Source organism: Porites lutea, chromosome 5 (genome assembly GCF_958299795.1).
Source record: "Porites lutea chromosome 5, jaPorLute2.1, whole genome shotgun sequence".
In the NCBI taxonomy this organism is placed as follows: Eukaryota; Metazoa; Cnidaria; class Anthozoa; order Scleractinia; family Poritidae; genus Porites; species Porites lutea.
In genome coordinates, this window is record NC_133205.1 from 3914946 (window position 1) to 3939674 (window position 24729).

At 40.3% G+C, this 24729-nt stretch overlaps 1 protein-coding gene and 1 pseudogene across 1 annotated transcript in view; both read left to right on the plus strand.

Moving 5' to 3' along the window:
• The window catches only part of LOC140937050 (DNA repair protein RAD50-like), a 47054-nt gene extending 42127 nt beyond the window's left edge, over window positions 1-4927 (plus strand). The window contains exons 37-43 of the mRNA XM_073386580.1: window positions 154-206; window positions 310-395; window positions 1250-1329; window positions 2150-2212; window positions 2997-3130; window positions 3628-3756; window positions 4709-4927. Of these exons, the coding sequence (XP_073242681.1) occupies window positions 154-206; window positions 310-395; window positions 1250-1329; window positions 2150-2212; window positions 2997-3130; window positions 3628-3756; window positions 4709-4778 (615 nt within the window). The 3' untranslated portion in view covers window positions 4779-4927. The remainder of the gene's footprint in view (window positions 1-153; window positions 207-309; window positions 396-1249; window positions 1330-2149; window positions 2213-2996; window positions 3131-3627; window positions 3757-4708) is intronic.
• Window positions 4928-10543: 5616 nt separating this feature from the next.
• On the plus strand, window positions 10544-21170 carry LOC140936860 (uncharacterized; annotated as a pseudogene).
• The last annotated feature ends 3559 nt before the right edge of the window (window positions 21171-24729 follow it).

Consider the following 24729-nt stretch of genomic DNA (forward strand, 5'->3'; position numbering starts at 1 on the left):
GTAGCTTCCGCATGAGCGAGGTTAGAGGTTTGGACGAATTCTTTATAAATGTTTTGTTGTCCCAGGCTCTTTAAAGTGAACAAATCTATGTTTTATTGTTGTAATTTCTGATGGACTCACTTGGTAAACCTGTTTGAAATTTTTTTCTCTCAGACAACTGAAATGGCAAATGCAGATCTTGAGAAATACTACAAAGCACTGGACGGGTAGGGCTATGACACATTTAAACAAAAGTTAGTTAGAACTTTGAGGATTTCAGTGATCAACTGAATTTTGCTGAATCGCTTTCACTTTCGATTGATTCTTCAGGGCTATCATGCGTTATCATGGCCTAAAGATGGCAGAGATAAATAAAATCATCAAAGAGTATTGGATCAACACTTACAAGGGAAATGGTAAGTTCATGTCCGTCAGTTTCAACAGGAACAGACAAACTACGGGATGCACGTATGTAGGTTTTCTGCCACAGACTCAAAAAGCCATAGCCATCTTTTACAGGAAGACACACATTGTTTCCACAATATATAGTTTCATCTGCATGGCTGGGTCACTACTACACAGTTTATTCACCTTTTTATTCCAACTGTTAACCCTTTCAGCCCCAAGATCCAAATACAAATTCTCCAGACCGATCTCCATACATTTCTTTTAAAAATAGTTGAGAGAATTTGGTTTAAGATCAAAGTATTCTCCCTTTGATCATCAATTTAGTAATTCTCATAACCTTTACTCTTGTTGATCTGCTGATGTTGTTAGGAGAAAATTGATATTGAACACTCTTGGGACCTAAAGGGTTAAAGCAAGTAGAGTGACAGTACCAGAAGGTCCCGATTAATAAGATAAGAAGCAAAAGCCGTTGCTTATCGCGACTGTCGAAGTCGTTCAAAATAGGATATATCTAGCACGGAGTGTTTTATGCGATACTCAGAAGCAGAGGAGTAGATTTGATATTGGATAGAACGCTTCCTGTCTTAAACCCTTTCGACTCTTAGACCACGTTATGGTGTAAGCATGTTGATGAAATAATCTTAAGCTGTTACCATTCAATTAGCAGACAATATGGCAGAATTTTACCACACTGCTTATAATTTCCTAGGATTTTACATAACGAAAAATCGATTTTTTTTGTGTGTAAATTGTTTATTGTTTTTCTCATTATTAGTAGTGCTAGGGTTACCATGCACTTTCAAATCTCCTTTAGTTTGTCATGCATACGAGTTTATCACACGTCTCATTCTATCTCATGCAGACATCGACACCATTGAAATTCGGTCAGATGAGGAGGAAGGAAGCGGAGCATCGAAAGCACGACGGACATACAATTACAGGGTAATCTATGCTTGTTGTCTGACTTGTTTTATTTACTCCTCTTTCGTTTACAACATTTCTGTTCCACTGAACCGGAAAAGACGTTGACCTCTTCGGTCGGAAGTATGCAAGTTAGCACAGGTTGCGAACTACTAAGTACGATAAGCACAGTCAGATTCAAGGTTTCAGCCAGATTTACATTCACATTTAAAGTTTTCAGTTGATCATCCACGGCTTCGACTTAACGTGATATAGTTTGACTGGAAAAATCACGCGTTATTTTCTTGACCAATCAGAAGTAAGATCCAAACGTTATCAGGACAGACGTTTTCCCGCGCTTTTTACTGTCAACGAAAATAGCATCAAGTTCTGATTGTTTCATTTCAATTCATGCTCGTATAATGATTGGTTCTTTTGGTTTACATGAATGGCTTCCATATTATGGTTGGTTTATTTGAATTTATGCACTTATTATGACTGGTCTGCTCGGTTCACTTGAATTCCTTTCATATAGACCTTTTTAGCTTGTATTGTGTTTTCCCAATTTTAACCTCCACGTGGTGTTGTCAAGGAGAAGTTATCTTTTCTAAAACTTACGCATGCGTATGCACGTGGATAAGACAACTTACATAAGATACAGTTCTCTGAGGTACTATCACGTGATCTGAAATGAGAAAACAAGCATACAAGCTGAAAAGGTCTCTTGTGATTGGCTCTCTTGAGTATTTGCTCGTGTTTTGATTGGTTCATTTGAACTTCTGCACCTATTAACGACTCGCCAAGATAATTGCATTGTAAATGATTAAACTACTACTCTTAACTGTAGCCCTTCCGCCATTAGGTTGTTATGCTTAAAGGCGACACTGCCCTGGACATGAGGGGGCGCTGTAGCGCTGGACAAAAGGTTTGTATATATGTCGTTTTTGGGGTTCCCCACACCACCCCCAAATGCTAAAGCCTTTAATAAGAAACCTAATTCACTTGTATTTTCGCCCCGCATTCCTCAGTTGATTTAATAACTGAGATGGAAATGCCCTCCGAAAAAGGAGTCATTTGAAACGAAGGCTTAAGAATGCTCATGTCCTTTGTATGCGATTCAGTTTCCCAGAAGGAAATTTTTAAAATGGAAAATCCATCAGCGCATGCCCTTGCTGTACCAGTCTATAATTAATCGGTGATAAAACACAATCTCACTTATAATTTTCCTTCTTATCGTTTGAACTTGTAGCTTTTTATCCGTTGACGTTTTTTGAAATAATGGAAAAGGAAACGCACAAAATCAGCGCGAGAGTTTGTCCCTGGACTGATGTAGCACCGGTATGCAGCGCAAAAGTCGGCTGGTCAACGGTGGTAGGCATGCACGACTGACAAACCATTTGAGAATCGCGCGAAGTATTTTTCCATCTCAATCACTTTTGAAACTGTTTTCAGCTCTGAATAGGACATTTCCGAGTTCCCCTGGTTCTCTGTATCAAAACGAGGTTAAGTGCTCAGCCTTTGATATGGAAATCATTTTTCATTCTCATGCAAATAAAACTCATTTTCACGAGAAAGGTTGTGCACTTGGCCTCATTTTGAAAGTGAGGGTTTTTGGAACTCGGAAGTGGCCTATTGGAATAAGTGTTAATTTCCATTAATTTCAGGTTCTGGCTTCGCTGATTATCATGTATAACATTGTTTAATTTGAGGTTCTGGCGTCACTGATTATCAGATTAGCCCTGGCGGAAACATTTTGTTTGAACTGCGGTATTCTAACGCTTGACGAACCAACTACCAACTTGGACGAAGACAATATCGAAAGTTTGGCCAACCAGTTGGCTTCGTAAGTCTTCAATTGTTCTTCTTGAAGTGAGATGATTAAGCAGTTGCAACATTCTATCGTTGTTGTTACTTTGGTTGTTTACTTCCTCATTTAACCGCCGCCTGGCTGGTTCAAACCCCGGCAGGACCAACACTCAGGGTCTTTAAATGACTGAGAAGAAAGTGTAATGATATCTGCAAACAGTTAGACTTTCTATTCTTCTCGGATAAGGACGAGAAACTGTAGAGTCCGTCTCACAACCGTTGCTGACATATAATAAATTGTATGGGACGTCAAAAGCCACTCACTGTTAGTAAAGAGTAAGGGATGTAGGCCCCGGTGTGGTGGTTCTGTCTCAAATTCACATTCACATTAGGGCGCATCATTACTCATTACTTCATAACTTGAAAGCTGCGCCATTTTTTTAAGCAGTCTGACAGTAGTCTCTTTACCAGTGTTTTATATTACCCTGAAAAGCAATTTAGCAAGTGGAGTACTTTGTTTTCCTTATTTCACAGAGTTATCAGGACAAGACAACTCCAGAGGAACTTTCAACTTGTCATCATCACACATGACGAAGAGTTTGTAGAGAACCTTGGAAGGGCGGACTTTGTGGATTATTACTTCAGGATCTATAAGGACGAGAGGTAAGGTGGGAGTCCAACGGAAGGGATTTAGTCTACCTATCCGGTATAGTTATTAGGAAGCTTAAGATCCGATGCCGGCGACGACTACGAAAACGTCACTTCAATAGTGAATGTTCGCTGCTTTAAACTTTATGACGCTTATTCTATCTCGTTTAATTTTTCAAGTGTTGGCAAATTTGTTTGGAGTTGAATTCTAAAGAACTGTACTTTCAGGAAAAGAAAAAGAAAGTTGTTGTCTTCTGTTCCCGTCCTCGACAAAACGTGAAATTAGGCACTCTTGCATTGTAGTCGTGCAATGACGGCAAAGAAATGTACAAAAAAGCGTGATGCACGTGAAAAATTGTTGTTTTGCTAATCTAAACCTATTGCTTTTTTGCCGTTCTCGTTGCCGTCGCCGTCGTCGTTGCCTTAGTGTTTACTTCCGTCTCAGTGGGTTCCATCCCTAGCTCCTACTTATTCATTTCCGCTATGGTCCGACTAGAAACTGATCACACTGCACCATAATGTGGAACCGAGCCTACCTGATATGTGACGCACCCCTTTCGAGATCAGCGCGGCGCAGCTTCGCACCTTTACAGGCATCGCGCCGAAATCACTGTACTTATGTGGTAAAGAAGCCCTATTCGATAATATGGTCTTCGTGCCGAAGTAAGAGCCATCCGTTGTAGCGTGAACATGGCTTTAAAATGACCGCTCAAGTTGAAATAGTTTTAGTTCATATCAATTCGTACAATAGGAAGTGCGACTTCTGTATTCTTTACATCTACAGGTATTTAGAATAAAGCGGAGACCGTCTAATAGCTCTACAGAGCTTGCTTGATCTCTGCCTTGTAGTAATGTAATAGGTTATGAGTATGAATGGATGTATGGTAAATAAAGGCACTTTAATCTCCTTCTTGGTACAAAAACAGACCTACTGGTGGTAACTGGTTTTGTTCACTCTTTCTTCCAGTGGTTACTCGCAGATCGTAAAACAGAGTGTGGCTGCATTACATCGTGAAGAGGAGTCTCAACTGGAGTGATGCCCAGTTTCTTTGAAATTTTTGAGGTTGAGCGATTTTAGAGTGAGCGACAAAACGAAACGCTACAAATGTCTCTGTTGTTATTGCGGTGTTTGTATTCATACAAAATAAATTCGTTTAACCAAAAAACATACTTGGAGGCTTTCTTTGGTTTAACATTAGCGTGTATGAGAAGCAGTTTTGTTGTTGTTTTAAATTCACAACTAATAAATTACCTTTTTAGTCTATACATCGTACATCCGGTTATTTTCACTAAACAAAGTGATGTCTTCGAAAATAGGTCATTCGCTCAGACTCAAGCGCTTTAAGCCAAACCTTCCAAACCCCGTCACGGTGGCCAAAGTCACCTTATTAACATCTAATGCAAAACCCAAATTTCGGGTTTTATTCCCTCACCTTCAAAGCACAAGAAACTTAATCACGTTAGCAAGATCAAATTAGGCCTCTTTAAACAAATGCAACGCTTCAAAGTAAAATCGCGGACTTTCCTTTTTGTCAACTGGGCAATGACGAGGACGAACATTCCGTAATTTTTCGCCAAATATATCCAGTGAACATAGGCACAAAATATCTATTTTACATTCGTCAATGCAATTATGAGCTTGGTTTCGCACTTGGCCTAAGCTAACGTTTTAACAATTCGAACGGCGACAATTTACCTAGTGCTTTCCTTGTGTTTCACTTAGGAATGGACCATTAGAAATGTTATGGGGGGGGGGGGGGGAGGGGAATTTTCGAGCCGCAGGAATTTTTTGTCGTTTTCAAATTCCTTGTATGAATTTTTTTTAGGCCATAGCATGAATATTTTTTAGGATTAATTGGCGTGCAAGAATTTTTTCCATTTAATTTTTCCTTGCGCGAATATTTTTTTTGTACTTCGCCCGCCCCCCCCCCCCCCCCCCCATAAGTTTTCTAATGGTCCGTCCCTTGGGATTTGTTTTGTGACTTCGTTTCAGGTTTCCTAAACACGTTCAATTGTTTACTGATGAATTATTAGTTACTTAAGACACAGGTAGCCCAAGCTCGCAATGTAAGCATCGGCGAACATCGTAATTGTTGCAGAGTTTTCTCTCTCTATAAAGGTTTACCGTAAACCTTTATATAGAGAGACAACCGTTTACAGTACAACCCATAAAACGGACATAAATCTGCCCATGGACCCCCCAGGAGAGACGTAACACACATTTTATGTAAGGTAAGCTATTTTTTATTGAAATCCTTTCATTTTCGTAGGTTACGGAAACGATTGTTTTTTTCCCATACAAATCCTTTTATTTCGAATGTTCCGCAACAATGCCGATGTTCGCCAATGCTCATATTTCGAACTTGGGCTACCTGTGCTTAAGAAAATTGTTAGTAATGAATAATCAACTACCTGACAAGCGTGAGCTTGGGTTACCTGTGGTATAGTGGTCTAATGTTGACAAAAATTAAAAACAAATGTAAAAATTATCGTCATGTGCCACACTAAGATTCCAGTTTGTATAGAGCTTGTTGAGCGATCGGGGAAACGGCGTTCTGTGTACGAATATGTTTGGAAGCCGTGGAGGCAGGAAAAATTGAACGAAAGCCTTTGCCTGCTTCGTTTCATAGGCAACAACCCATGAAACTGGACAAATTTTAGGTGTCTATTCCACGTTGACAGAAACTCTATAGCCAAGTTAAGACCTTTGGTATCGCTAAATGATTGAGAAGCTCTCTTAATACGATCCTGTATAAAAGCCTCCTTGGATTCCTTGGAGTATGGTGACGAAGGAGCGATTCTTCGATGTTTCAGCTGCAATCTTTTGCTCAAACGATACGCGACCTTTTCCACAAGGTCATTCATCGCTTTAATGACATATATTTCCATTCACATCCTGAAAAAATGAAAGTGTCCGGTTAGGAATTTAGCGGTTGAAAGTATTACATAAATACGAATATAAAGAGGTCTTAGTTTTCTAGATCATCGTTTTATGGGTTGTAGGTCTTCGTTTTCTACGATCCTGGACAAAAGTCTTGGGATACTTTTGCGTTTCTGGTGCGTTTTCAATTCACACAGGTCCAACCCCTCCCCTCACCCCCACAAACATTGTTGAACGCGTTTATCCAGAATTTTTTCCGAGTTTCAACTTTGTATAGGGTGGGGGGAGGGAGAACAGTAAGGAAATTTCGAAAAGGATGCACTGTTTTAAGAGGGAAGCGAGAAATGAAGGAAATCATGGAGATAGCTCTAGCCGATTGCTAGAAGGAAGGATTTGCTTAGTAGGTATCGAGGCGCTCTTGTCAGCGGTTAAACATGTTGGTCTACTTTAACAAATATAAAAAAAAAACGAATGATGTTTAAACCGCTCGGTAGACTTTTTTAAAAATTTGAGATTCTCGAGATTAACCGTGAGGTCGCTTTATATTACTTTTGCGTTTCAACACCCTTGATATATTGTAAGGCAGAAAAATATGGGCTACAATTCGCTATTTTTTTTATTTTCTTAGAAATTTCGTGTTTACAAGTGAGAGCCTCTCATTATTTAGGGGTATTTTTCCAAGTTTCATTTTCACGTGAATAGCAGTAACTAACAATGCATTTGAAATATGCAGAAATGTTAGCTATTGTTGTCCACGAAAATATGACTATCAGAAGTTCCCCTAAAACCTCAAATTTTCTCTCTCCTAAACCCTAAAGAAGGCCTGATACTCAGGTTATAATTTCATGCATCCTACTGATGAACATTTACGACTTAAAGATATTTCCAGCAAAAATAATTTGCCATCTTTCCCTTTCAAATTGAATGTTGTACATGGTCAAGTCCAGAAAAGCTGACAAAAACATGTGATTACATCGTAACAAGGAAGTCCAACGGGTTCGTAACCAATGCACTTAATTAACTATGGCGTGGTCTGATACTGCAACAGGCTTCTCTTGGCATGATGATTGTGACTAGCATTTTTACATGCCAAGACACCGTTTTCCCCAAATGGAAACTCGAGGATGATGGATAGAATGATTTTCAATGTGTGACCCTGAAATGATTACGCATGAAAAAACTAAACTGGCAAACGAACAAGAATATAAGAATTTGCTTGGTTTAGAACAGACACAAACGCCACGACTTTTGGTTGGTTTAGCGAACACACAACGTACTCCCACCTGATCGAATAATTGCTGAAAATCAATCTTCCATAACTAGGGGAATAGAAAATGGATTGCTGATTGGGTAATCTTATCGAACGGTGCCCTTATTTCGTCTTAAGGTTTTTTCTTTTGCGGGAAAACGAAGAGTCCATGTTCCAACCTTTCCACTACAGAACATGTGAATTTTCTTATTTATTTATTTATTTATTCATTTACCTATTTATTTATTTATTTATTTATTTATTTATTACTTTATTTTACTTCACTTATTTTTTTTGGAGGTTTTATGCCGAATTCCCGATCCGAATCCGGATTCCTTATTCCAGATTTTAAACTTTTCTTTCTTTGAAATGACGTAGTGCTTTTTTTTCGCAAAGGATGCTGGTAAAGGGATTTTCGTGGAAAAGGAAATCAATGAATCATGATTTGTTGAATTGAGTTTACGGTTGCAGGTAAGCATTTGCATTCTCTGTGAGTAGTGAACAGTCAAGGACAACTTGCAAGAAGCGACTACTGTAGTTAAGTGTTAGTTTTGCCATCACTTCACTCGTCAATGACCAAAAGACGTTTGGCTTCCCTGGCCTGATACGAACTTGATACATCATTTGTGGCCATTGCGTTTCTCACGTGTAATTAATCGTTCGGTTCCCGGTTAGTCAGTCTGAGGGAGCTTGAAGGTGATGTTACACGGGATGATTCGCAACAACGATTTTTAGCGCAACAGGGGTGACAATCTTTCAAATGGTTGCAGTATTGTTCCAACATTGCAATGCTTTGTTGGGCAAAAAGTCGTCGTTACGAATCATCCCGTGTAACATCACCTTTAGCAACGACGACGGCGACGGCAGCGAGAATTTTACCAGTCACTCACGTTCGCCTTTTTTCGCGACCAACGTTCGGAGGTAAAACGGAGCGCCTGAGGAGGAGACAAACCTCACTAAAAGCTATGGGTTTAGTAAGCAAAACAACAGTTTTGCAAGGGCAGCTCCTATTTGGTACATTTATTTGCCGTCCTTGGACGACTACGACGTGAAATTTCCTTATTATGCGACGTTTTAGAGACATTCTGTGGAGGAGTTTAACACACAACGACAAGTATTTAAATCTTCCTCTTCTCTTTCCAACTGTCTGAACCTGTGCGCGGTCCCCAAGAATTTCATTTCAGGGATTCCGGAAATTCACCAACATTTCCTTTTTTAAGCGAGATGGAGTAAACGCGAGAACGGAAATTCATTTTTATGATGATGTTTTTCGCTATCGCTGCCGTCATCGTTGAAGAGGCCTCCTACAGCTTCCTACGAACTGTTTCGATTCAGGATTTGTTTATGTGTCGACTGCTTATCGACTCTCAGTTTAAGGAGCCTTATATTTTAGGTATAAGTAGAAACGACCAACTTTACTGTTTCATGACTGAAGTAAAATTCAAAGGCTACATACGATATCTTTCGAATTCTGTCGAACATTATTATTCTGGAGTGGGCTAAGCAGCGCAATCACGTGAAAATGATAATTTGTTGTACTGTGAAAGGTTTGTTACCATAGACTAATCTGCAATCGTGTGTGACCATTATGTTATGAGTAAACACAGGAACAAAGAACAATGGTATACACCAAATATATTATAAGTCAGACAATAATCTGTTCTTTGAAATGAACTTCTATTTAGTATTTAGCATTAATCCAAGCACCTATTTAGTGATATATCGCTACAGATAAAGAATACGTTTACCATAAAATTATTGTGTGGGCAAACAATAATATTTTGTGAATGTTATTTAATATGAGAAAAGTCAAAGTCCATAAAAATGGTTTGTTTGAGGATTCACACACATGTATGCCATTTTCTGCATCATCAGTCGGGGATGCCCATGATCATTGTAACGTAGTTTAATACTTGAAAGAAATTATCGTAAAACTGTCCCTTTAAATACCACGGTTAAGCCGAGATCTATTGAAGCCCGACACTTGAATTCACTTCAGTTTTTGACCCGTGATTTTGGCCATTCGACGTGGCTGTAGTGATCAGGAGCCCACTTCCGGTAGTAGGCTACTACCTGCATAAAACGTTCAACTACACGGCAACCTGCAGATGTCGACCCGTGATGTCAGGCGCGTAGGCTCGATTTCCGCCGTCTCCCGGGCTCATTTTCCCGAACAGCGGCTGGTAATCGAGCCTATCAGGCGCGCTGTGTGATCTGAAAGTTGTGCGTGACATCTTGGACTGCTCGGACGGTCTACCTGTGGGCGAACCAGTTAGACATTTATATGGGTTACCAAGGAATAGAGTGACCAACGGGAAATATTTGAACAGGGGAAATGGGGTTGAAATCCAACCTTCTAAAACTCTAAGCTATAGAGCACGATGTGTTTATTAAGAACCATATTTATGTGATAAAATTTTCTCTTGGACGACGTAAGGTATTCAGAAAGCTTCCGAATATTTTCGTGGTTCTTCTGTCAGTTGGCAAACATTTCCCGTCATGGCCCAAAAGGACGTGAACGTTAACACACAAGAACTTCTGAACTGTCATATTCATAAAACGCAAAAAGTAATGTTCCTCGGGATAGCTTAATTTTGCATTTTTTTTTTGTCTCTCATCGTCCCGCTCCACATTTTAACTGTTTTCTATTGTATGTAGTATAGACATCCGTGATGGCTCATCACACCCCTTCGGCAGATTGGCGTAGCAAAATACTGAAGAAGGAATACCAAAACTGGTTGGCAGTTGGTCACGCCCTCTCACTTATGTTGGACGGTCTGAGACCTTACATCGAACGAGAAATGAAGACTTTCCACCAGGCTTTGCTCTTAAATCTCGGAACAGTGCCGCCTTGTACGTGTCCTACACCGACCAAGCACACTTGTGCGTGGGCTGCACAATTGGTGAGGTGCCATAGAGGAGGCAAACCAAGTTCACCAAAATGGCATCAGAGTGACTCTTCAGCATGGACAGACCCTCATCGTGGAGTTTGGGAAGTGGCCAAGCTTTTCATGTCTGATTTAGGCACCAGCAAGACTACTGTGGTAGATGCAAATACTACTGACTGTACGGGACTTATTAACCTCATGTGTTGGTGTGTTCATTTTCCTGTACAACGACACGTTATTGAAGCCGTCCGAGAGACGCGAAACACAAAATGGGGCCACGCTCCAAGGCAAGAGCTCACCGATAGCGAAAGAGCAGTTGCCTTAACAGCGATCCGAAATCTTCTCCAAGATACGCAGCTAACTGCTGACGATGATGCGAAAACCGCCCTTAAAGAAATCACGTCAATGGAGGCGACCTTCGATGCAGAAAGCGTAGAAAGGAAAGTGTTGGCTGACTTTCAAGTTGCGGTTTTTGGTCAGTTGGGGGATATCGAAGGCGAAATGAAAGATTTTAAGAGGTGCTGCAAAAGCGTCAGCAACAAAATACGAAAAAAACTTGTCGGCCTTGAAAAGCGACAAAAGAAAACGACTGAGCTCTTGCAAAGCATAAAGGACAGAGTAGAAGACGTGGAGAGAAGAAATACCTCCTTTTTCACCCTGGCCCGGAAAGAGATAGAATGGACTCTCCAAAAGACTATACGAGGTTTTGTTGTAAATCTCTGCAGTTTGAGTACGAGGTCTCTGTCATTTTGGATGTTTTTAGTCATCCTGCTGGGATGCTTTAAATGTTTGAGCCACAATTCTTATAATGATGGTAAGTTTCATTAATTACTGTCCAACGAACTGAAACCATGAATTAAAGCATAGATCAGGGCACTCGAGGGTGAGCAAGCTACAAACTACAAACTAAGTAAACACTTACGTTGTTGCTTGCGTTTTTATTTTGCCACGCCTGATTTCTTTGCCACACAATAGCATTCCATAATAGCTATCCTTTTCCCAGATTGTGCTGCAACGTTAGATATACCTATTGGTGGGGAGAGGGATAGGGTCTGTAGACCCGTGCTTATGTTGAGTACAACATTTGCAAAAACAGCAACAACAAAACAAGAAATCGGAATTATTTCAGAGTTCTTTAATTTACTCCGAGCGAAGCGAGCGGCCGTTAGGCTGCGAGAGCAGCGAGGTTATAGTTTTGCCGCACGCGGATCGCGCGTGGGTCATAGCGGCTTGCAACCTAGGTTGGCCTATGTACACTTAGATTATTCTTTGAAATAGAGGTGTAGAATAGTGGCTGAATATATTTACGGAGCCGCGCGAAGCGGCGAGGTAAATATTCCTAAAGCCACTATTCACTGAGATTGAAAAGAATAATTGTTTTTAGTACACACGAAGTGAACTCAACATATCAGAGAGGAAACCATTAAAAAGTACGATTTGATTGACAAATCAAATCACGCGTAAGTTTAAAAACAGATCTTTGCAGAATTTTCAAACATGGCAATTCACAAGTTTCAAGTTTATCACTTCGCAAACAACCGTGTAATGGCTTAAATGGAACCGTTAAAAGTTTAAATTGTTTCCTTTCCTGAGAAGAAAAGTAGAGCTTTGTTGTTTTCTGTTGACTCGCCAAGTTTATAGCAAAAAAGGTTTGTTGTGTCGTTCTTCGCATGAAGAGCTGACAGAAATGGCGGCTCGGTTGCTCGAAGTAAGACGTCGTCTTCCTGTAGCATTTTTTTTCCTATTTACTTGAAACGTAGAATTTCTGCTTTCAAATTTATCTGTGAAAAATAAACTTTGATTTTTGGCCCAAATGTTTCTTGTTAGGAAAGGGCCTCTTCTACGCGAATAAACGGGAGTTTTAAACAATCCACCGAGCACAAAACTCAGCTCCAGGAAATGGAAAAGGCTGTTTTGAATACTTCTAAGTCTTTTCTTAATTTCCTTAAAAAACGTCAACCCTAGGATTTTGTCGACTTTTGAAAGTCAGATCACTCTCTAAAAAAATGGGAAAAAACACCAAGCTCACACATTATGTACTCGCTAGGAGGTGAATATTGTTGAATAGTCCGAGATAGCGAACCAATCAGATCGTTTAAATCACCAAGATCACTGAGTGTGTATATACTAATTGTATTTAGTATATACTAAAACGGTGGATAGTGTTTTTCGTGCGCTCTGATTGGCTACTCTTTCTCCAGATATCCTGTGTTAGTACTATCCATCTAGTGGTCTATTATCAATGCTGCGTTCTGATTGGTTGAGCTACTACTAGGCTATATCTTATACCCACCAGAAGCAAAAAGCGCCGACTTTGAAAACCAAAACAATGGCCGCTGAATCGCGTTTTGCTAGCTAAAGTTGTTTTGTCTCGATATTTTTGACCGTGCAACTAGTTGGATTTCACTAAAACAATTATTCCCCTCGCTGTTACGCGGGTAATCTTTTAGAAGACGGGTAGCTTGCAAACTAAACTGAAAGCTGGGTTGTCGGAACAGCAACAAGAAGATTTATTCCAAAAATGAACGTAGTTTCCACGAAGTAAAACTCCACAACAGCACGTAATTCGTTAAATTTACACGGCCTCCGCCAAATGCAGTTAACTTGATAAACTTACACGGCCTCCGCCAACTTGAATTAACACTACTTTCGTAACACTTGATTAAACACGACTAACGTCGAGTCAAACTCTTTTCGCTTGTGAAAACTAGTTAAAACTTAACTCGGACTCGCCTACTTATATACTTTCACAATAATATTCTAGAACTTTCTAAATAGTCTTACTATAGAAAGATTACAAAATATACCGCTTTAGAAACGCTTACACAAGATCCAAACTATGTACTCTCGCGAAGCTTCTAGAAAGTCACGTTAGTCACGCAATACAATTTTTCGTAACACTCGCCCTCATGGCCTCTGAGTCAATAGCCCATAAACCATGGGCTATTGACTCAGAGCCCATTCGGGCTCGAGGAATAATTGTTAATTATTCACTGATTCACCTCCAGTTCCTCCGAACGAGCGACACCAAACTCGCGTAAGTTACGAGCAAAATGGCTTCCCGGTTTGTTACCGTAACAAACAAAGAAATTTCACAAATAATTGAATAATCAAACAATCTGTTCCCGAAATATACGAAGAAGGTGAGGAAATTCGGTTTGGAACTTTTAACAGGTAAAGCTTTGTCTGTTTGACTTGAATTTATCTTTGAAACGGGTGAAAAAGGCTTTTGTTTACAAATGCAAATTAAGCTTGTCTTGCGTTGCTCTATTTAGCTTACATGTTCATTGCGTTCGACGGAGGAGAACGCTTACTATTCGTGTACTGTACATGATGTAGTAACCGTTCCGTATGCCATGCGATTTCACTGTTTGGACGCCATCTTGGACCGGCCTGGCACATTTTGCCTCGATCTCATGTGTTCAGTTTTTCTCGCCCGGGAGCTGGTATCTGTTCGGAAGCATGTCTAATAATTTCCCTACGATTTTCTAAAGTTCAATTTGTCGCATTTCAGTCCCTAGGTTTGGCTATTTTTCCTAGAAAAAGAAACCTAAAATTTTCGGATTCGAAAATGCGATGCAGCTATATCAGAAAAATTCATACTTTCGTAAAACTAAAAATTGCATCTAAAATTTTCGGGAAAAAAAATACTGTAAATTCAAAAATACTCAAGTTCGCCTACGATAACCGAACAGATACAAATTTTACTGGCCATTTCGGAGTTGCGTAGGGAACTGGGGCGAGTTTCAAATTTAACTAATCGATAAACTGAGACCACTATATAAAAGGTCATGTTGAGATTGGTTATTTGACCAAGTTTGGTGCTCTAAAGTTGAACAGGGATCAAACGGTTATGACTCTTGAAACATGGTTAAAGATCCATACAAACGTCTCTACTTTTGTTACAGCGTCCCCCCAAACCATATAAACTCGTTAAAATATTTTTCAGTTTTTCTGTTAAATTGTAAAATTCGTCATGCCTCTTCTACTTGGAAGGAACTTATTCGAAAATCATTGTGTTTGCCCCTTTTCAGGAATATCACAGAAATCGTGAAAAAAATTCAGAGTTTATATGGTATTGGCGGACGCTGTAACAAAAGTACAGACGTTTGTATGGATTTTTAACCATGTTTCAAGAGTTATAACTTGATCCCTGTTCAACCTTAGAGCACCAAGCTTGGTCAAATAACCAATCTCAACATGACCTTTTATTTGGTGGTGTCAGTTTATCGATTAGTTTAAATTTGAAACTCGCCCCAGTTCCCTACGCAACTCCGAAATGGCCAATAGCGCCGCTTAGAATGCATTTCTAGAGATCTAAAAGTACTCTGGATAGCCTAAAAAGTGTTTTCAATGCATTTAGGAGGAAACTCGAAACATCTTTCTCTATTGTACATGTTTTTTTTTCTTTAGTTTTTTTGTTTTGTTTTGTTTTCTTTTCTTTTTATCATATTTTTTCCCCTTTGCCTTGTTTCCGTTATTCTTACCGCTGACCGTCTATAGCTTCGCGAGGTTAGTTTTAAACTTTCATGACTTTAAGCGACAAAAACCCTATTTTTACTGTGAAACGCACAAAACCGTGAACACCAGAAATATTTATGGAATGTTATTGTGTTGCGAGGAGAAAGCCAATAAGACGTGAGAAACTGACTAAACCGCAAACAACAATGGTAATTAGTTTGTGGCTGAGTGTTTGCTCGCATGTCCTGAACTTAATTGTGATTGATCACTATAAATCAACATTCCTGAAATTTTTCAAGTGTTCACGGTTTTCTAAGTTTGACAGTAAAAGGTCGAAGATTTCTTAGTTTTGAGGAAGTCCAAATTGCTAGAGTAAGTTCGGTGATCACATAGGTCTTACGTATTTACTGGTTTAAATCGCATATCTATGTGTAGCGTTATCACGAGGATTTAGATTAATCTGAGTTGAGTGGCTCGAGTTCTTTTCCATGACACCCAATTACCAACACGACGAATTCTCAACGTTTCGCCAAAAAACGGCGTTTGTTGCCACTAAAGAGTCATTTTCATGTGCACAAAAAGAATAATAAATTAAATTGTTGGGAGTATCTCTGGCCCGTGTGACGGAATTCATCTTATTTGATCGAGCTTCCAAAGATTACACCTCGTCGTGCGCAAGTTACGTAATGTCAACCCTATCTTTAAAAAGAGGTCATTCGAAGTCATGCGCGGTACAAATGAAAGGTGTTTCCCGTTCACTGGTTAACTCTTTCCATTCGAACATTCAACGTGCTACAATAATCGCATTTTGAACTTACATGTTGTACACCTGCTATTCACTTAAATTATTTTACAGCCAAGGACATTCCCTTCACTCTTTTTTCCCTCCACTCGACAAACATCTCCTTTGCCTGATTTTGTTAGGTTGCCCCCTGGAAGTTGGAGATGTACCGTTTGACACCAAAGAGTTCAATTTTACGAGCCATCTGAACAACGCTCGAGAGCACTTCACGGGGCGACTTTAGCTTTACAATGAATTGGAGTCTCTTTTGTTGGACTCACAAGGCAAGGTCGTCCATGGGGTTGTGGTGGTCGGTAAACCGGGGGTTGGAAAATCTGCTTTAAGTGCACAATTAATTTGTTCCCGAGCATCCAGTCCTTACATTCACAAGAGAATTATTGGCTATCATCTTTGCAAGTACTCAGACAAAGCCACTCAAGATCCTGGTCTCTTTGTTCGCAACTTAGTCGACTTGATAGCCAGAAGGATTCCTGAGTACGGAATGCTGATTTATAACAGTTCTTTTATTCCGAGAGTTCTCGAAAGAAGTTGCTTGCGAGATCCTTATGACTGTTTTGAACAAGCTATTGCCAGTCCCTTAAGACAGGTAAAGAACAAACTTCGTTATTACTTTATAATAATAGATGCCTTAGATGAATGCGCCTCTGATAGCGCTGGGACTTCGTTAGTACAGTTTGTAAAGGACACTTACAACAGGCTTCCCACATGGGTGCGTCTTGTGATGACATCACGTAATGACTCCGCTGTATTGAATCATTTTGGCGGTTTTCCAAAGGTGGACCTGTCGTCTTCAGATGCGCGAAACTTGCAAGACATCGCAATTTTTATAGCATCAATGTTGTTTGAAGATCCACCTTTCCTTGAACAGGTGAAAAAGATGTTAGGCCTCAGTAGCGGTGAGGAAGTCACTTATCTGACAAACAAGCTATTGACTCAAAGTGAAGGAAACTTTTTATTCGCAAAGTTAATGCTTCATTACGGAAAAGATGACTGGCACAATCAGGCTGATCTGAACAAGCTGCCGAAAACAGTGGGTGAACAATACGAGAGATACTTAAGAAGGGCTTATGGATCGAGGGAGAAATTTAGACCTGCACTTGCAATATTGGAAATCCTAGTTGCTACCTTTGAGCCTCTGACGGCAAATCATATTTTTGACGTTTTACGCATTCAAGAAAAGATAGACTTTGAGTACGACTTTGTTTATGCTCTCAACGGACTTTCGCATTTTGTTACTTATGCGGAGGACAATACCATTACCCTTTTTCACCAGACGTTTAGAGAATGGCTGACGAGTAAGGACAACCTTGGAAGACCGTATTATGTAAGCAGGAGTCGAGGGCATAGACGTTTGGTGGAATATTATGTCAGTGTCCTGAAAAACAACTCAAATTCCTCAATGGACATTTATCGCTTAGCACAGCACATAAGCTTTGGTGAAGAGGCCGATAACTATCTCGATGAATTCAGGAATATCAACGCTAGCTACATTAATGCAACCATTGACAATGACAAACGCACTCTTCTACATCTTTCTGCCTCTGAAAGTAACAGAAAGGTCCTTCAGATACTTAGTGAAGCGTTCGAGGACATCGACTGTGAGGACAGCTATGGGTTTACCCCAGCATTTGTTGCTGCAATAAACGGTCGGGCAGAAAACGTCGACTATCTTTTAAGTAAAGGAGCCAACATAGAGCATCGGACGAGAGCACCTTCGTCACCAAGCTTCTTGTGGGGCGATCCAATTGAAAGATCCAAAACATCCTTCTGGAATTCTACAATGATGCACGCTGCTGCTTCGGGTGGCCATAGTGATGTAGTACGATTACTACTGCGGAAAAATGCTTCATTTACGGACGTCAATGGTATTAACGTGACAGCGATCCAACTTGCGGCACAAAATGGACACTTGGAAGTTGTTCAGTTGTTGCACGAACGTAAAGCGCAGATAGGTCACTTGTCTCTTCAATATGCTGCATTTGGAGGCCATGTAAATGTAGTCGCCTATTTATTAAAGTTTGGCGTAGAAGATATCTGCATGCGATGCGATGGTTCCTTTTACTGGCTCCAAAACCGAACGCGAACTCAAGTAAGTCCTGCTTATTCGGAGGATGCTGTTTTGTCGGACGACAGGTTTAAGATTTTTTGTCAGAGTGCGTTGCACCTAGCAGTTGCAAAAAATCATACCAAAGTTGCACAGCTGCTCCTCTTACAGGAATATAAGACAATTCATTGCACCGACTTTACAGGTAGAACTCCTCTCCATGAAGCTGTTAGGCAAAACCATGTTGAGATGACAGAGTTGCTTATTAAGGGTGGGGCAAAGCTTTCTCACAAATGTAGACGCTTTCAGAATTTAACTTCTGCGAATGTAAGCTATCATTTAAATTTGGAGGAAGAAGACGAATACAACAAAGACAGATGCCCTTGCGGTTCGACTCCTTTCCATCTGGCTGCAAGGTACGGTCACGTTGAAGTAGGAACCCTATTATTACGCCACGGAGCGAAGACTGTCGATAAGGATTGTCAAGGAGCTACACCTCTTCATATAGCTGCATGCCATGGACATTACCTATTCATAAGGTGGCTTATTTCCCAAAGACCATCTCTTCATATTAACACACGAAGCAAAAACCAGTCTACATTACTTCACAGTGCTGCAATTTGTAAGAACAATAAGAGAGTCAAACCCTTGATTGACATGGGAGCTAGCGTTTATGACACTGATGAGCATGGAATGACTCCGTTGCACTACACTGTGCTAAATACTTTTGAAAATACTGATACTGTAATGTTCCAAGCCTCAACGTGGGCTGATGAACCTATTTTCGTTTGGGGGTCAGAGGGGGATTTTACTTTGCAGGCGGACGATTATAACCCAATTACAAGGGCAGTGCCATTAAACTTTCAGTGCTTAAAGCTGTTGGAAATAACCAAATCGACAAATTTTTCCTTTGTCAATCAAGCCGACGAAAAAGGTTCAACAGCTCTACACCTTGCAGCCAAAAATGGAGAAGAGTGTTGTGTCATGGAGCTCTTAAAAAAGGGAGCCCGCACAGGCTTAACAGACTATAAAGATAGAACCCCATTAGATTTAGCCATCGAATTCACAACGGAAGAGTTGCGTTATCGCCCTTATGTAACGGAATGTTCCTTGATGGAATGTTATGACAATTTTGATTTTTCTCGGGCAGTGAACCTGAGAAATCACAACTCTGTCGCTAACATGCTGCTGTCAACGGACGCCTATTTGGCACAAAAATGCGATGGAACACAGACTTATCCCTTACACCGTGCTTTTGAAAAAGAGAAACCATTCATTGCTGACATCATACTTTCAAAGGGTGGTCTTCTTAGCTGTAAAGATAAACATGGACGGACCCCTCTCTTAATCTACTTGCAGAATGGAGGCAGGTGGCTTGATGTTGTCTTGAAACGCTTCAACGTAACCATTCAAATCGAATGTAACAAACACTTCAATGTTTCCGAGTTCCATTTAGTAGCCTTCAGGAAACCGACAGTGTTATCCGAAAACCTTGTGGAGCAGCACACATGTGACTCGCTTATGTGTTACTCAGAAGATGGCCCCCTTGTAAAAGCTATGAAGACTCATCCCTTAGGGTTTCGCGTCATCGACGAATGTCGTGACGCGGAGGGATACACAGCCTTACATCGAGCCGCTCAAGGGGGAAACTTGTTGGCCCTGAAGACGTTCATTTCTTGGGGGGCCAATCTGACTCTTCTTACCCCTCAGGGGTACAGTGCCTTAGAACTTGCCATAATGTCCGGTATACGTCCTTTTAGTTCATTTAACGCAAGAAGGAGTGCAGAAAAAGCGGCGGATATCTTATTTCAAGCTGCAAGACGCACTTCAGCTGTCGATGTTGGATGCAACATTACTAAGCTGAACCTGACAATATATCACTTGTCGGCTTACGGAGGTCTATCTGGTTTTGTCAAGACACTGTTAAATGGTAAACACTTCCTTGGTGTCGATGTAAACTGTTCAAATATGCATGGGATAACACCTATATATCTTGCTAAATTGCACGTTGGGACAGAAAATAATGGAAAACGCAAAGGGGACCCATGGCAGGAAATTGTTGATTTAATTGAGGAACATGGAGGTAGGCTAATTTATCCAAATCGAGAGGTAGAACTTAATGTACTTTATAAACATTTATTTGGTGGTCATCTCAACCGCTTCGCTTTGGATCAGTCGGAATTACTCTATGAACGTTTTTACAAGAGTGTTTTCACCCACTGCAAACGAGACGACATGAATCATTATCGGACCGGAACTTTGAGAAACCCTTATGAAGTACCTCTTCAAGATAAACTAATGTGGTTAACATCTATAGATGCGCAACAGAGTAATGTAGTGGTACCTCGAGATTTATCTCAACTGCGGACCACCCTTAACACTCTTTCTGCCGTACTAAAAGCGGCCTCAGATTTGTCTCGTCTATTTGATGATCTTTTGAGAGGGCTGGAAAGTGCGGATAGAGAGATCATGCGAAGACGTAAAGTGGCTAATAAATCCGTAATTTTTTCCGTCATATCCTCAAAACTAAACTTGTCCCTGCTGAGGAAAGATGTAATACAGAACGAGGAAAGTCTTCGGGAGACGCGTTTTAAGCACGAGTCAACAAAAGCGATTTTATTACACAGAAATAGATACCTCAAACAGATCTTCCGTAAACATAGCAGCGTTTTTGGAGACACCAGTACTCTTTTTGAACTTCTTGCAAAATATGAAGAAAGTTACTTGTGCATGGACGAGATTTTATATGCCGAATTTATGTTTCTGAAATTTCATAATTATATTCAAAGATCTCGAACAGACGACTTTTTTAATCTTATGCGAACTACATTCGACCGAGCTGAGTTCATATCCCAAAGAATTCCAACAGAATGGAAAACAAAAACCAGAGGGAAAAGGGATAAGGGAAAAAAGAAAGTATGGACACCTACCTGGAGCAGAGCTTTAAAATTTCTTTATAGACAGGCAACTCAGAGGGATTTCAACTTTGATTACCTTCAAGTTCTTTCTTTAGGACTGGACAAGGAAACTCGCCTTCCACTGAACGAGGACGCGATCGTTAACTTACTTTTACGATGCGAGAGGTGCAGCCTAGCGTAACCTGCTATCAGGCCAATTTCAGCAGCTCTTAAAGATTTTTTAATTCGATGTGTAGATTAAAGTGTACAGTATGTTTTCCTTGGTCCGCGTAAGTCCCCGATGCCCTTGGTCCGCGTCTTTTCCGAAAATGATAAAATATTTCGTCAAGATAAAAAATACGTTGAATAATGAAAGATATCGTGATTTACTGATTAGCATTCTTTCATATGACGAAGTTTCAGCCTTCTTGCTGCGGGTGAAGACGCGAAATTAAAGTTTGTTGACAGGTAGGTTAATTTGTCTTTCTTGAAGTTTGGATTTTTGCGGCACCGTAAATTTAGCCTGAGTATCAGGCGTTTCTGGGGAAAGGGGAAAGATGGAAGTGAAAAAGGGAGAGAGCTGAAGGATGATCTCTTCTCCCCCTCCCCCCTCCCCCATCTAAAATCTCCTCTCCCCTAGCCCCTTAGGAAGGCCTGATACTCAGGCTACCGTAAATTACGTGGTCATGTTTACTTAGCCTGCGAATAACTAAAACGCAACGGGAAGACTTGCCTTTTTGCAGAACAGGTTTTTAGATCAACTTATTTCTGCTGTTGGAAGCATATTGCTGTAGACGCTGAATTTTTTGCTTTAGCGACTCTTGAAAAATATCACCAAATTTCGCTTAGCGGTCCTTGGTCCGCGTCCTATGACCTTGGTTGAATAAAACTTCCCAAAGTAAAAAGCGACGGCCTTTGTTTTCGAAGAATGTTTTGAAAGTCGTCCCTATACATGTCTACATGTTCTCTTTTTTAATACCTCGAGTACATACAAAGTTTTTGGTAATTATTTTCGACCGCGCTAAAAACCGCTCGTCGACGCTCGTGTGGGAGACTCGAGGAGACTGTTGTCTGAAGTCTTTGAAAGAAAAGCAGATTATTTTATGCTCACAACATCTTCTAAAGTTTTTTTCGGAAGATGCTCACAACATCTTCGGAAAAAAACTTTAGCTTAATTGCATCAAGAAAAGAAAAAAGATACAAGAAGTACTGTGAAAATCACGTTTTCGTGTGGAAACTATAACATTTTTACGATTTTATCGTGCTGCTGGCCTGAGACGCTGACCAAGGACCAGATTCGCGGACCAAGGACCATCGGAAACGGTCGCCTTTTTGCGAATTCCAAGCAAAATATTTCTGCCTGGAACTTGCAACTTCAGGATTATCGACAGGAACACAAAAGCTATCTTCAGGGAGTATTTCAGCTCGTTACATGAAGATTCAGGAAAGATATTCAAGTTAATGACTTTTACATGCGGACCAAGGACCACATACTGTATATGCCACGAAAATATTTTTCACTGTTTTCATCCTTCAGTATGTGTATTTAATAGTTCTGAATTTCAAAATGTGTCCTCCAAACAATTCTTTCGATTTTGGCCATCGAAAAACTGCATTTTTCCATGTAGAAATGTCCGAGAGACTGGGAACAAGTTCAACCTCGTCCAACAAGTTAAAGGATCCGGGCTGATGACGTACATGTCTTCAGTTGATTTTCTCACCTTTCGCTTTCGATCCGAGTCATTTCTTCGGGTTTTCCTTGTTTGTTCTTTGGCCCAAAAATGTCTGTTGATTCACAATTAAGTGATCTAACTGACTCTAAGTAAAGTATCAATGTAGGCCAAAATTCTGAAGTTGACTGGGAAGTCGTAGTCTGAAATTTTGCACTGTCAAGACAAACCAGGATCAGGATGATCGAAGCTGTAGATAGTCCGACGGCTTAGCTAGAAAATTATGCGATTTTTGATACAAGCGCCAAACTTTGTAGGAATATCAGGCTGGTCATTTCCTGATGTAGTGCCAAGCTCAATTTTCCAATTCCACCTAGTTAGCAGCGAATGAAATTTTCAGACCCGAGAAACCCCGCGAAGTTGTTTTTCTTGCTCTAGTTTTTAGATTTAAAGGGCCATAACGAATTTTTTTTCATTTTCTCATCCAAATCTACACATCAAGCAATGACGTTTCCTGAAAAAAAAAAATTTTGATTCCGACCAAAAGCGATTTTTTAAATGATTTTTTTATGTCTTCGAAATTTGACGCCATTTGTTCCATTTACATGTGTTAGGTCGGTAAAATCGTTAAAGGAACAGTATTCCGTTACTGCGCATGCACCAAACTTTGAGTTTTGGACAGGATGTCGCGAAATCAAAAGATGCGAGGAGAGTAAGAGAATCTTGAACCTCTTTTGGCGCTACTTTTATTGCCGTTGGCTGGAGGACCAAAAGATGGGAAGCGCTTTGATGCCGATTGAAGGCTTATTTCTTCTACTAGCTTCCATACAAGCTCAGATAATTGTGAAAGGAATACGCAGAAATGAAACAGCAACAGTAAAGACTCTAAGAAAGAAAACATTAAGACATTGATGTGACTGAGGAGATCTTGTGGAGGAAAGCGTTGTGAGTGAAGCGGAATGTTTTGCAACGACGCGTTAGTAAACTTTTAAATGAACCTCCCTTTGGCCGACAAAGTCAAACAAGCAGGCGCTACATGTTTAGAAAAACTAGTGCCATGAAATCATAATATAATTTTTGACTAACCTTTGCGATGATTCATAGCGCTGACATTGCATTTTTATCTATGTCTTTCAAACGTTTGAGGCTAGAACGCTAGCAAATCAGGCAAATATTACTGGACTTGGAACAGTTGACCTCTGACACGAGTTTCACACTAGAAAAGCTGTTTTTAAAGAGAGCAGAACAAGATTTTCGAGTCGCGAGGCGGCCCTGCTAGCGTTAAAATCGCGTTGAGTCTTCGTGCGGCGAGTCAAATTTTAAATAAGATGAAAGACTTGTTCGAAAGTCTAAAATATTACTTGAGAACATCACAGGTAGCCCAAGCTCGAAATATGAGCATCGGCATTGTTGCGTAACATTCAAAATATAAGGATTTGTATGGGAAAAAAACCTATCGTTTGTGTAACCTACGAAAATGAAAGAATTTCAATTAAAAAAAAAACTTACCTTACTAAAAATGTGTGTTACGTCTCTCCTGTGCGGTCCACCGGCCGATTTATGGCCGTTTTATGGGTTTTTGTGTAAACGGTTTTCTCTTTATATAAAGGTTTACCAAGGTTGGGCACTCCCGAAGCGGCCAGACTGATCCACCGAAGGTAAACGGCCGTAAATCCGCTCCTGTAACTGATCTACAGCATCAAACGTACACGGTCAAGAATTGGTCTGTTTGCACGGAGAAGAAGCAGACATTTGATAGTCCGTGTAGCTGATGCAGTAGAAAATTTTCACTAGTCAAACAGCCTTTGGTCCATCTAACTCGACGTTTCTCCTTGTCTTCCATGCCCTAACAGTGTGTGATACAGCTTCCTTCTCCGCTGGTTACAGAATTGCCATTAAAAGGAAGAATTGTTATTATTAGAATAATGAAGAAAAATAAGGGTCACCGTGCTTGTTTTTGCGGTAGAGCTGCAGATAGTGCGCATCACCTGCATTTCTTGCGATTTTTGAAGGAGGATTGGGTCGTGTTTCAAAGAGGCATGAAAAATTCGAAATTATCAAATTTACATCGAGATAAAGCAATTAGGACACAATGT